The following is an 11,682-nucleotide window of genomic DNA, read 5'->3' on the forward strand; positions in this document are numbered from 1 at the left end:
TTCCCCATATTGTCCTGCCCCATCGTCCACCCGCGCCCGCACGCAAACCTGAGCTTCCAATAAAATCGCTTGCGGACCAAGGCCGTTTCCCCGCGCCACAACCGTCTCTACTTCGTACACCAAGCTATGTTGGATCCCGCGGAGGCGCGGAGGTATGAAACCCTATTTTATCTGCACTTTGTAATCTTGGTGTGAGATGTTCTTCCGTCTGTTTCGCTGTGTAGTTTAGTAAAATTCGTTCAGTTTGTGTTTGGCATTGAGGTTGTGTTGCCTTTTGGGGGAATTTATTAGGACCCACCCCAACCAACCCAAGGGGCATGCCCAGAGGCTAGGTTGCTGTGATTTTTTTGGCTAAACGGGCCGAGCCGTCACAACCTTGTCTCCTAAGGTGGCTTGCATCAAAACCACCAGTGCACCACATCGCCCGCCGCCCCCGACATAGCGTTTGTTGGCAATGAAATATTGCCAGATGAATATTTAAGCCACACCATTTAGTAAAGGCCTAAAGAATGGTCTATCAACATTAAATTGGCATATCTTCTCCCCACTCCGTACATATGCATGCACGACGTGTGCGCATTAAATGGGCCCAACTACCACGAGGCTCCCATCCTGCATTGCATCAACCAAATACGAACGCCACAGGGCTGCTCCTGCACGGTCGGTCGATAAATTTTCTATTATTAGCTGAAAGCTCATGCAAGGCTATCTGGAAAAAAAAAAAGAAAAGAAAAAGAAAAGAAAAAGAAAAAGAAACAAAATCTACTAGTACGCAGCACCCGTGAAACAGGGCAGAAGAATTATGCAGGAGAAACGTAACAAACCACGGTCTATTCCGCTTCTAGTAAATCCTCTTGACTGCGACAAAACCTATTCTGCATGGGGGCTAAAAGGCTGGAGAACCATTTGCGAAGTAGACGAAGTATTCTGGACTCAAATGCACCCCGAACCCTCCACGTGCCCTCTCGGACTGCCGATCTACGATCCCCCTACCCTGACTGCTTATAGTCTGCAGGTTTATATTTTTAAATACCGTGCAGCCCGGCCAATCGACCGGCTGAACGTTTTATTTAGGGGGTTGAAGTCTGAAGACGCTATTTACCAAACGGGACATAGGTCTAATTTTGGAATTGGCTTTCACCGGGCTTACATTTTACTGCCCCTACCATTTTCGTGATGAACATTACTCGCTGGGAGCCTCAAGGGATGTATAGAGAATGGTGAAGAGGAAGGAAGTGTTGAGAAAGGCTGAAGCTCGAGTTTTGATAGCAAATGGGAGGCGGAGGGAGATGGTTCGATTGGAATATAAAAAGTCCTCACTCCCCTTGGTAATGGAGAGTATTTTTTTTTTGTTGAACTCTCATGATCCAGGCGAGACAAGCAAGAAAGAAACGACCAAGGATAGTTAGTTCAATCACAGCGATCCTCCATTTACTTCGTTCGCAAGCTCACGAAGACAACCCACCTTCTATCAATCTGAGAAACAAGCAGCCATGCGGACCTCATTTATCCTTTCTGCCGCGTTCGCAGTTTTTGGCCTCATTCAGGATGGCCTTGCCATGCCGACATCATCGACTCGCTCGGTGCTGGCAAAGCGTGGCGTGAAAGAATGTGATAGCGACCGTGATTACGACGGACCCTACCAGGACGGACAAGGCGTATACATCGAATCCGACAAGATTTCACGTCCATATAAGTTCCCCAGAGTGCGCAAATGCTGGCATGACTACTTCGCTGTAGAAGCGAGTGTGTGGTAATAATATGCGCTCCATCCACTGATACCCATTATAGACAGGGCAATGCTGACAAAAATATCAAAATTTTTAGGTACAAACCCTGGGTCAAATCTTCCGGCAACATTTACTGCACGGGCACCCAGTTGTGCTCTACCTCACACCTTAACGGGACCCAAGTATGCCAATCACGCAGTGAAACAGTCAGCGTCTCAATAGGGTGGAAAATAGACGTTGCCGTGTCCAAGGGTATCGTGCCCGGGCTAAGTTCTGCCGTGGAGTTTTCCTCATCCATCGAGGACTCAGAATGCTACACTGCATCCTCGACGACGACATGTACCTGGAATGACAAGGGTTGTCATACTGTGTGGACCCAGCAGCAGATGGTTCGCACAATGGGGTATGAGCGAAAGCGATGCAATTGGGGTGATGGCGACGTGACGGAGTGTATGCGCTCGTGGGAACAGAATACTCCAACAACTTATACCGATTATGGTTGTGGGAGTAAATGTGAGGATACGAATTATTGCGGGAATACAAACGGGCAGCCATGCCCGTAGGAGGTGAACTTCGGCGGATGAATTGAGGTGTATGCAAGCTGTCAGGGAAGGGTTTATTATTTGGATTTTGATAGTGTTGCAGGAATGAAAGGCAGATTTTCAGTGTTTCAGAGAAAAATGAGAAGAGAGCGTGGCAACCTAATTAGAATATGAGTACGGAGTAATGAATAAATATTTGGTTTGATCGAATCTTTCCAGGAAATTCCAACAAAATAGGAGATTTAGAGGTTAATTTTTAAATAGTAATAATATGATATGTGCAGCAAAAATATAGAACCATGGGTATCCAATGTTGAGAAAAAGAAGAAAACTCACTGCCCCTAAGGCTAGTTAGCTGCTCACTGGTATAGTTTACATAGGAAACGAACTTATGTCTTCCATCGGAAACCAGGATGGCGCCAGTCAAGGTTCTGTATCTGCGTTTGACTGAGACCTGCTAGTTTTACTTCCACATTTTCCTTATCCCTTTTCTTATTATCCAAGTGCATCCAAAAGACCAAAGCGATAGAACAAATAAGAATAGTTGACGACGTGGCTAAGTTGAGGCCGTTGCCGATATGATAGTCCGGAGAATCGAAAGGCAGGAACGACCACGTTGATATCAACCCACCGATGTTACCAAACATAACGTTTGTGCCGATTGCAGAGGACCTAGCCGTGTCTGAAACGACGTTTGCAGAAACACTGGCGTTGGAAAGAGCGCCGAGCGAAAATGCACCACTGGCGATGACGAAAGTCGCACCATATCTAACTTTAGAGTCGTCGCTGGCAAGGAACATGATGTACCCAATCATCACCAATGGTGCACTGAGGATGAAAAATATCAATCGGCGGTTGAATTTCCAGCTGAGGAAAGGGAAAAGGACAGTAAAGAATCCCCCGACGACGTAAGGAGGCACGGTATGGAGTTGCTGGGATACGACGCTGTCGTCAGGATATATTGTTTTGACAATTGTTGGGGCGAAGAATGCAAGGCCTTGAACGGTAATATTGTTCAGAAGGAATATAAATGCGGTGACCATAGTGACAGGGCCGAAAATTCCAAGCAGGGTTTTGCGGGTGTCCAACTTGTCCAAGACCTCAGTGGCTCCGACACGCTCTGATTTGACACGGGCGATGGCGAGATCTTTCTCCTCCTGGGTAAGCCAAAAAGCAGTCGCCGGGCGGTCAGTCAAAGTAACGAAGCTAATCAGAGAGACTCCGCATGTGATGATGCCCTCTATTGCAAATATCATCCTCCATTCATGAAGGCTACCGAAGTTGGATAATTTCAGAATCGCAGAGGCAAGAAGTCCACCAAAGGCGCCGGCAAGGGGAGCCATTACGATGTATAGAGACAAGCGGAATGTCAATTCGCTTCTCCGGTACCACCTGGACATGTAGTAGGCAATCCCCGGTAGCATGCCGGCCTCAAAAATACCAAGGACAAAACGAACACCACAGATTTCATGGATGTTATTCACAAAAGCAGTGGCTACGGAAGTGATTCCGAAACCTAGCGAGATAGCTGGTATGTACCATCCGGGACCTATCCATTTGCAGGCCATGTTGGACGGGATTTCGAAAACGATGTAAGAGACGTAAAATATCGAGAGCACCGTATTATAGTCATAGTTTTTCAGGTTAAGGTCTCTCTCCAGGCCTGCGAGCTTCGCATTGCCTACAAGTCATTTGTCTGTGAGAAAAGGGGACTATAAACCAGGCCTTGACAAAGGAGCAGTGCAGCTCGTACCTATATTTGCGCGATCAATGAAGCAGAAAAGGTACAGAAGAGCGACGGTAGGGACGATAAACAAATCGATCTTCCAGAGAAGTCTGGCTTCGGCAGCTCGGTCAAATTGTACCAGCGAGCGCCCGTAACTATATACGTCACCCGCGTAAAGTGAGAAAGAAAAGACAAAAACAACCCTTTCTTGAAAATTGGATGGATATATTTACTGGTCCGTAGCAGCTTGGCCTCTTTCTGCTACATCTCGAGCTGTTTCTATACGTGCGGTTTCGGGGTCTTTAGGTATTGCATTTTCGGTATATGCTGGAGGTTGTAGGTCGCCATCTTTCTGATCAAGAGCGGAGCCCATCTCGCTGTTCGCCGAGCCAGTTGGCAAATCGAATATATATATATCGGGATGGAAAGTCGAATGGAAAAGCTGACGGCTCAATTATCAGCGACCGACCAGGGGCGTATAAAACGAGAAGAGGGGGAACGAGACAGCAACAGACAGATAGTTTATATCAAACGCATATATTCAGTCGTTGAAAAACGATCAGGTTATATACCCCTCCAAAGCTGCCTCGAAGAGTTCTTTTTTGTGTGTGTTACGGCCATCAGCGAGCTTACGAAAATATGGACGGGCTCAGGACGTCAGGATTGGCTTAGAAATTCTGGGGATGATGCAATTCCTCCCCCGGTTGATGGGGGAAAAGTTGGAAGTTGGCACATGGTAGAAACCGAGATAGATCAGTTTTTTAAAGCAAGTCGAAACCAGAGAATCTCTCTCTTTTCTTTTTTGCCGTTCCATGCAAGCCCCACTCGCCATCCCGGCCTTCGAATGACATCTCCCGCTGACAATGCAACTATGTACCAAATTCTTAAAGATCCACGAACGACCCCAGCCTGTTGAGTATGCGAAAGGAGCTCCACTTCTGCTTTGATGTCAAGCCAGCTCTTTCAGATAGAGCCTTCCGAGTTAAAGAGGGAAACTGTATACATTGAAAACACGCCTGGAGAACTCACTACTTTCATTGCTGGAAAGCGGGCTTAACAACATTCTGAGGGGTGTGCTTGTAACAAGATCCTTTTTCAAGCTTCACTAGAAAGTGGAAATGTGACAGTTATATAGAAGCATGTTACAACAACTTTGAAAACAGCCCACATAAACCATTCAAGTCCAAGCCCAAGCATAACAAAGAAACAACCCCGCCTGCATTCCATTATCCATCCCACAACGTGTAATGAATTATCCAAATCCAAGTGTCGGTCATGTCCCAACCAGTACATATATCCACTTGTGCCGCAGATATACCTCTCATGGGCCTCAAGCCTCTGCTACGGATCAGTGAGTAAACAGGATAAAGATAGAATTGCTTTTATGTCAATGAACACATCACAGTGACTCAGCAACTAAAAGACTTCGAGGGCTTTTTCCGCCTCTTGCAGGAAGATCTGGGGATCCAGCTTAACACCCTTGGGGAAATACATCATTGCCATCACAGAGTGGGTGCCACGGTCGTTGTCGCGCCATTGCTTGATCAATGAAGGCATTTTGCCGGTGTTTAGTTGAAGCGGGAATTTGTGATACTCCTTTCCATCATCCTTGGTGATAACCCCATCATAATCCCAACGAATACCGTAGCGAAGTTGCTCTACGGGCGACTTTGGCCAGACGGTCTCTCCGCGACGAACCGTTGGCTCGAAGAATTTCGTGAGATTTGTGGGGCGCCCACGGACGAAGTCAACGGCGGTGAGGAGGCTTTTCATGACCCGCCAATGATGGTCAACGGCGATTGAAGGGATTGGAAAGTGGTTTGAAATAAATGGGGTCAGGAATCTGTTCGACTGAGGCGTATTGACTTGGATAGGGGATTGAAGCATGCCACAATAGAGCTAGGACATGGCGCGCTTCTACGTTGAAGATAGACGCCCGCTAACTCGTGTAGCAAATGGGATGGCTAGTAAGACACGGCGGGGGAGAGACAACAGGTTGTAAAAAAAGGAGCTCGCCTGCAAATAAAACCCGGGGAAAAGGGGTTGGGAAGGCGGCCCTCTAAGCGCCCCGTCGTAGCCTGACATTACGCAACTAGCGTAGCTAGTGCAGGAGAGATAATGGAGGAAATAAATAATAAAGAAAAACACAATGAAGGACCCTAGTCCACACAACAGTTGACCAACTGGGATATGTCAAGGTCAAAAGAACTCCTCTTTGTCCTGAAATGGCCAACCTTGAGCTACCTTGTCAACCTCATCTGGATCAGCATCATTCAAAAATCTCTCTTTAAGCGCCCGGTTCTTCTCCACCGCGTGATCATAAACCTCCGCCTTCACCCACCCCTCCTCGCTCATTCCGCCGATCTCTTCCCGCCAGTAGTTGACTAGAGTGGTAAAGTCGAACCATGTGAGTTCATTTTCATAATGCTGTTTTAATTCGGCCTCCGTAAAATCTATGGGGCACTTCTCAGTCTAACCTTGAAGAAGAGGCTAGTATTCGCGCATCTAGATAAGAGCGCCTCGTAAGGTCATCAGGTTGCCATTCCCTTGACGGCCGGCATAATCCACAAGATGTTTGCGTGGCTCAAGTAGTGGATCAGCACAAGCAGCCAGGTGGAGCTGGTTCTTCGCCCCATTGAACACGCGATAAAAATAGTACAGGTTTCGACGTCGGAGTAATTCATCAACCTGGGCTTTCGTTTCAGGATCCAGTGACTCATATCCATCTGGAGGCTGAGGGGCATCCAATGTCGGTGGCAGTTCGACGTCGGGGTTTTCGAATAGGTGAGGATGTCCAGAAGCTAGTAATCGAGGCACAATCACCGTATGTTGCCAGTCAATGATCCTCCTGATTTTAGACGTTTCCGGTGATATAAACACGTTGCTAGGGGTAAGATCTTTGTCATTGTAAGCCTCCGTCGAGCTTTGCGCTTTGGATGTCCGCAGTATACATACCTGGATGGCGCAGCGTTGGTGCACTGCCATGGCTTTCTGCGTCATTTGGTAAGAGAAAAGGGGCGATTGCGAGATATTTTTCAAGCAAAGTAGAATATGCGCTGGGGGGAATCACACCCGGTAGAAGTGAGTTATAAGGAAAGTCCTTCTCAAGTGGCTTTCCGAACCTCTTGGTCCATTCTAGTTCTCGTTTCCCAATAGCTGCAAGATATTTATGCGGGTCACGCCCTAGCGATCGTCAGCTTGCGTCCCAGAAGCATCGATTGTTTCGACGGAATGATTTTCTTACATGGTCCACGATCCACTTGCATCTCAGCACGTTTGCCATGTCAGAACATGTCATCTGCGATTGGCCCAATGCAGAAGGTGTCGGAATCTCCAGATGGATCTTCGACCCCAGTAGCGTAGAGGTCAGCCTGCAGTTCAGGAGGGATATCCTTCTTGAAATATAAGCTTCCGAATGAGCCAAAGGGAATGCCGAAGAGTTTCCTCTCGACTTCGACTATTTCAATAGCCACAGTACGTTGCTCTCGCTTTGTCAAGTCGAACCATTTGGTGTCTAGGCCAATGCCAGGAGCGAACTCCATGACGATGTATTCAGCCCCAATGGCGTTATCGGTCGTCGCTGACCACCCATAAACCTCAGGAACGGGGACGCCCTTTGATCGAAGAAACGTGAGGGTTGCGACCTCGCTGGCGGTGGCATATTGTTTGGGGACTGAGATGTGGTATGGAAAACAATCATCTAAAGTAAGAAAGGAAAGCCCGATTGAAACCGCCCTCTGCAAGTTTCGTGAGGTTGGTCACCCTGCCACGACCTGTATGTTTACAGACTGCTTCCTTGAGTGCTGCAACATTGAATTCAACATATCTTTCCTCGAGACGCTTCTATTCGTTGTAGAGGAATCGCCCTGACGTGTAGGAGAAGAGGACTCTTTGAATCCACTAGTCCAGACAGATATTAGCGAAACTCATGAACAGGGCGCTGGGCGCCTGGCCTGATCGAGGTCTGGAAGGAAAGAATGCGGAGTGGCCTCATAAAAAAACCTAACAGCAATTAAATATCGAGTGCTCTTCTAGAATTATTGTGGCGGATGTAAATACCCCAAGAATTCTTGACAACCAGCGTTGAAGGCCACAGGATCGCGGAAGCATGTATTTTTTGTAGAAGGGCATGGTCGATTGCACGTTTATTTGTTGGTTCTCGGCGCAGGTTGGCGCTACGCGATAGTTAGATCGTCATACTGGGGTTCATTAGGACATTATTAGGAATCTACTGTTACGTTTGCATCTAAATTACTATTTATTTGAGACCCGACCATTGCCACGCTGATACGCGAAGTCTGGAAGACGACGCTTCTCACAGAAAGTGACAGTAGCAATCCAATGTATTGGTCTCACCATTATCCGCATTTTCTGAGTCTTTGTAGTAAGTTAGCGTTAACTTGCGTCTTGACTGGGGCAACGGTCTCTTCAACAACACTTTTGTCCCTACGCAAAATCTTGTTCAAGCTTAATAACGGTTGTATTTTAGTCCCTTGCAAGTGGTCCAATTCTCATGGAGTAGTATATATGAAACACTTCCCCAGAACTTAGAGTCAAGAAAGAAATATTCTTGAGTGAGACTCATCATGATCTATCTGATTCCGGCATTAGTTACACAACATCAAAATGGCCCAAACACCCCAGCATGACCATCCACTGAACAGAGGGCCAGCATTGCGACATTCAGCTTCTGTGCCTTCGCTTCATCCTGGAGTCCTCAACCATGACACCAATTCTTTGACCACCGAATATTATATCGCTATCCTCGAGCACCTGGAAAGATTGCGCTAGAACGAAGTGGGAGTACTCCAGAGAAGGCTGGATAGTCGTAGCAAGGAGCTTAGGATTATTCGATCGAAACACGAGGAAGATTGAGAAGGAAAGGAGAAGTCAAGTCAAAGAGTGCGAGAGAAAGAACATTAAAAGGAACAGCTGGCAGACCGTGCGAGCCGTCTCAGTCGGACCAACACAGAGTTGCGCAAGAAAAGCATTGCAGCCAAAAAAGAGATGGAGGGATTTAAACAGGAGATGGATGTTGAAAAGAGAGATCTAAATGGATGCCGTTGATCGGGAGGTACGCAGATCAGGGACGGCACTTACGAGGAAGGTCGATCTCCCCTCGACGCATCGATTGCTACCAGTGCCAGAGACGACAGAATCATGGGTCTAGTAGTAGTAGTAGAGTAGTGAATGGGCCACCGGCGTCAGAAGCCGAAAGTAGGAGAGGATCCAGAAGGGCCAAGGTGAACCTATAGTTATCTACCGGCTCTGTAGGAACCCTGATCAAAGGCTTTGTGGGGTAATTGGCAGGCATTTGGCTAACTACCATAGGCTGTACGGAGTGCGATTTCACCCAAATGTCATTTTCAAACCATGACAGTCTACAGCGATGGCGAACCAATCATTTGTGTTGGCTGCAGAAATTAACTTTAAGTTTTCCTCTGTTATGATAGGTATGATAGGAAGGTGAAAGTTCTTGGGCCACTTCTAGCGAACGGGACGGCCCGGAACCTCACCAGTCGATATAAGTTCATCCAGGGGGAACAAGGCTGCTACTTTTAGGTAGTCCAGCTGCCTAGCTTACTGGCATGACTCCTGGCACTTTCTATTAGCGTCTCTTGATGTATGTGCACTTGATATATTAATGAATGCGGATTCAAGTAATTCTGTTGCCACAACCATACTCTACACCCTGTTATCCTGGGACATGATTTTGTCCATGCTGCTGTTGTCAAAGCAAAACCTATCACCAGCAAATTCTTTGCTTCCTCTTGATAATATCAATATGTTTCAATAACCCTTGTGTACATTCAGAACTGCCAGTTCTCTGTAGCACAGCTGTTTCAAAGAACACAGGATATCCACCTGAGTGGGCCCAGTCGATCAGCCAGATCTTCCCATTTTCATCAAGGATTATGTTGTGAGTAGTAATGCCCATGTGGCACATAACAAGCTTGCGGAATTTGCCAGAGAACCAAGGATGATCGTCTGAAACACGATTGAATTCTTTGCATACGAAGAGATACTCATTAAACCAAGCTTCCATGTGCTGAGCAGTCAGGAATGGTCCAGCGCTGTAATCAATAAAGACCGGACCCAGCGAGACCCCACCACCGACCACAAAGACACTCGACAATTTGGGCTTGCTCAGAGGTTCAGACCTCGTTGGTGAGCGTTGGCCAGATGTCGTACAAGGGGTTACCACTGATAAACTCCATCAGAAGATGTCCCATCACCTGTCCCTCCCCATCGTAAATTTCAGACCGCTCTTCCCATGCATCATTCTCTTATGAACAAATTTCATTTTTCTCACCTCAGCCAGGGACACCCCATTACTGTACTTTAGCACAGCAGATTCGTGAACTCGCACTAAAACTGCACCTTCCTGTTTATGGACAACTGGAGCGGAATGTATAGCATCCAAAAGGCAGTTCTGAGAAATCCCCTGGATTTTGCATCCAGTCAGGGGGAAGGGAAGTATCATGACAATAGCGATCACTGGCGGTCTTGATGGCTGGGTTTCGGTAGAGACAGGCTACGGAGGGAGAGTCGCAAGCGAGCAAGAAAAGCGTCGTTTCTTGGGGGATTGTATACAAGAAGCTCTTGTCTGGGAACTACGGCGTAATGGTATTGCGCTATTTAATTGTGGCCTAGTTCAGAAGTAGTTAGTTACCAATCAATAATTTCTCAGAGTCTCATATACTACTGCGTATAATCAATTTGCACCTGGTTGGCAATTATACTGGATTATCAATCACGCTATTGTCAATGCTTATATTCTTCATCAATTGACAACTACTGACACTGACTCTACTCTATCCAACGTTCAGTTTCATCAAAAACTCTATCATCAATTCTTTGAGTTCTTAAATCCTCTACCCTTCACATGATCAAATTTCTGTCATTTGCTCAAGCTTGTGTCTGATATCAGTATGAAAGAAAGACAGCAATGATGAATAAGATAGAGCTTCAAGTTCAAGATCTAAATTGTGCTGTATGTAATAATCTTCCTCTCTGTCTGAAAAGCTGGTGTTGGCAGGAGTTTCTAAATTACACTGAAACATGCCAATACAGCTGATCTGTCATATAATCCAGTAGTTTTCGTGTATTTAATACGCTAATGTACACGTTAAAAAACCACGCTAATTGTGCCTCGTCGCCAGAAGACGTGCTGTAGTCGGCCTTCCTCCGTCCCTGGAGAAGAGCTGTTGGAAAAGCTCTGCAAAAAATTACAGCATGGAAGGGCCCAAGTAGCCCAAAGAGATGAGACTTCGTAAGTGCAGACGAAATTTCGAGATGGTTCTTTTCACTGACAAGGCTTAGCTGGCCTACACAAATGCCCGTTTTTTGTGCACAATTGATCTCAATCTCAGCAAATCAACATCAACTTAATTGTCCATGTCAAATAGCTTATTAGAAGTCTACCACTTGCATAATTCCTTGAGGTCATATTTGCGGTTATGCTAGCCCCCGCACCGCCAACTGTGGTTGGTTGTGGACAGACAAGCATGGGCCAATGGCGAGGTGGGTTTTCATGCTTACCAGAACTGTATAAGTTACTCCTCCCCGTCATGGCCGATGTTGCCGGTCACTACAGGGGCCCCTACGAGCAGGCCGAGTTTCGCGACGTGCGTTGAGTGCGAGGTATGCCGGCCAAGAGATGCGGGGCACAACCGGGAGAGGG

General features: G+C 46.8%; 4 protein-coding genes across 6 annotated transcripts; 1 reads left to right on the plus strand and 3 right to left on the minus strand.

The window, feature by feature from the left end:
• Positions 1–736: 736 nt before the first annotated feature.
• On the minus strand, positions 737–5,162 carry BDBG_04629 (MFS transporter; the record flags this gene model as incomplete). 3 transcript variants are annotated; one of them, XM_031721760.1, is made up of 3 exons in its annotated part: positions 1,228–3,953; positions 4,026–4,440; positions 4,514–5,162. In XM_031721760.1, one exon carries the CDS (start codon positions 3,838–3,840, stop codon positions 2,662–2,664), a length of 1,179 nt encoding a protein of 392 aa, XP_031578619.1. The 3 variants fall into 3 exon arrangements, with proteins under 3 accessions (XP_031578618.1, XP_031578619.1, XP_002624765.1); XM_002624719.1 differs by lacking the exon at positions 4,514–5,162 and having other exon boundaries at positions 2,662–3,953; positions 4,026–4,153; positions 4,232–4,371; XM_031721759.1 differs by having other exon boundaries at positions 737–3,953; positions 4,026–4,950.
• On the plus strand, positions 1,494–2,293 carry BDBG_04628 (uncharacterized protein; the record flags this gene model as incomplete). The annotated part of the gene is made up of 2 exons (XM_002624718.1): positions 1,494–1,753; positions 1,828–2,293. The coding sequence occupies 2 exons, from the start codon at positions 1,494–1,496 to the stop codon at positions 2,291–2,293; spliced, it is 726 nt and encodes a 241-aa protein (XP_002624764.1).
• Positions 5,163–5,414: 252 nt separating the features above from the next.
• BDBG_17152 (uncharacterized protein) lies at positions 5,415–6,998 on the minus strand (the record flags this gene model as incomplete). The annotated part of the gene is made up of 3 exons (XM_031724936.1): positions 5,415–5,863; positions 6,233–6,470; positions 6,567–6,998. The coding sequence occupies 3 exons, from the start codon at positions 6,996–6,998 to the stop codon at positions 5,415–5,417; spliced, it is 1,119 nt and encodes a 372-aa protein (XP_031578620.1).
• A 284-nt stretch (positions 6,999–7,282) lies between these two features.
• On the minus strand, positions 7,283–7,540 carry BDBG_17153 (uncharacterized protein; the record flags this gene model as incomplete). The annotated part of the gene is made up of 1 exon (XM_031724937.1): positions 7,283–7,540. The coding sequence occupies one exon, from the start codon at positions 7,538–7,540 to the stop codon at positions 7,283–7,285; it is 258 nt and encodes an 85-aa protein (XP_031578621.1).
• Positions 7,541–11,682: the final 4,142 nt, after the last annotated feature.

The sequence above is a fragment of the Blastomyces gilchristii genome (genome assembly GCF_000003855.2).
Source record: "Blastomyces gilchristii SLH14081 genomic scaffold supercont1.9, whole genome shotgun sequence".
In the NCBI taxonomy this organism is placed as follows: Eukaryota; Fungi; Ascomycota; class Eurotiomycetes; order Onygenales; family Ajellomycetaceae; genus Blastomyces; species Blastomyces gilchristii.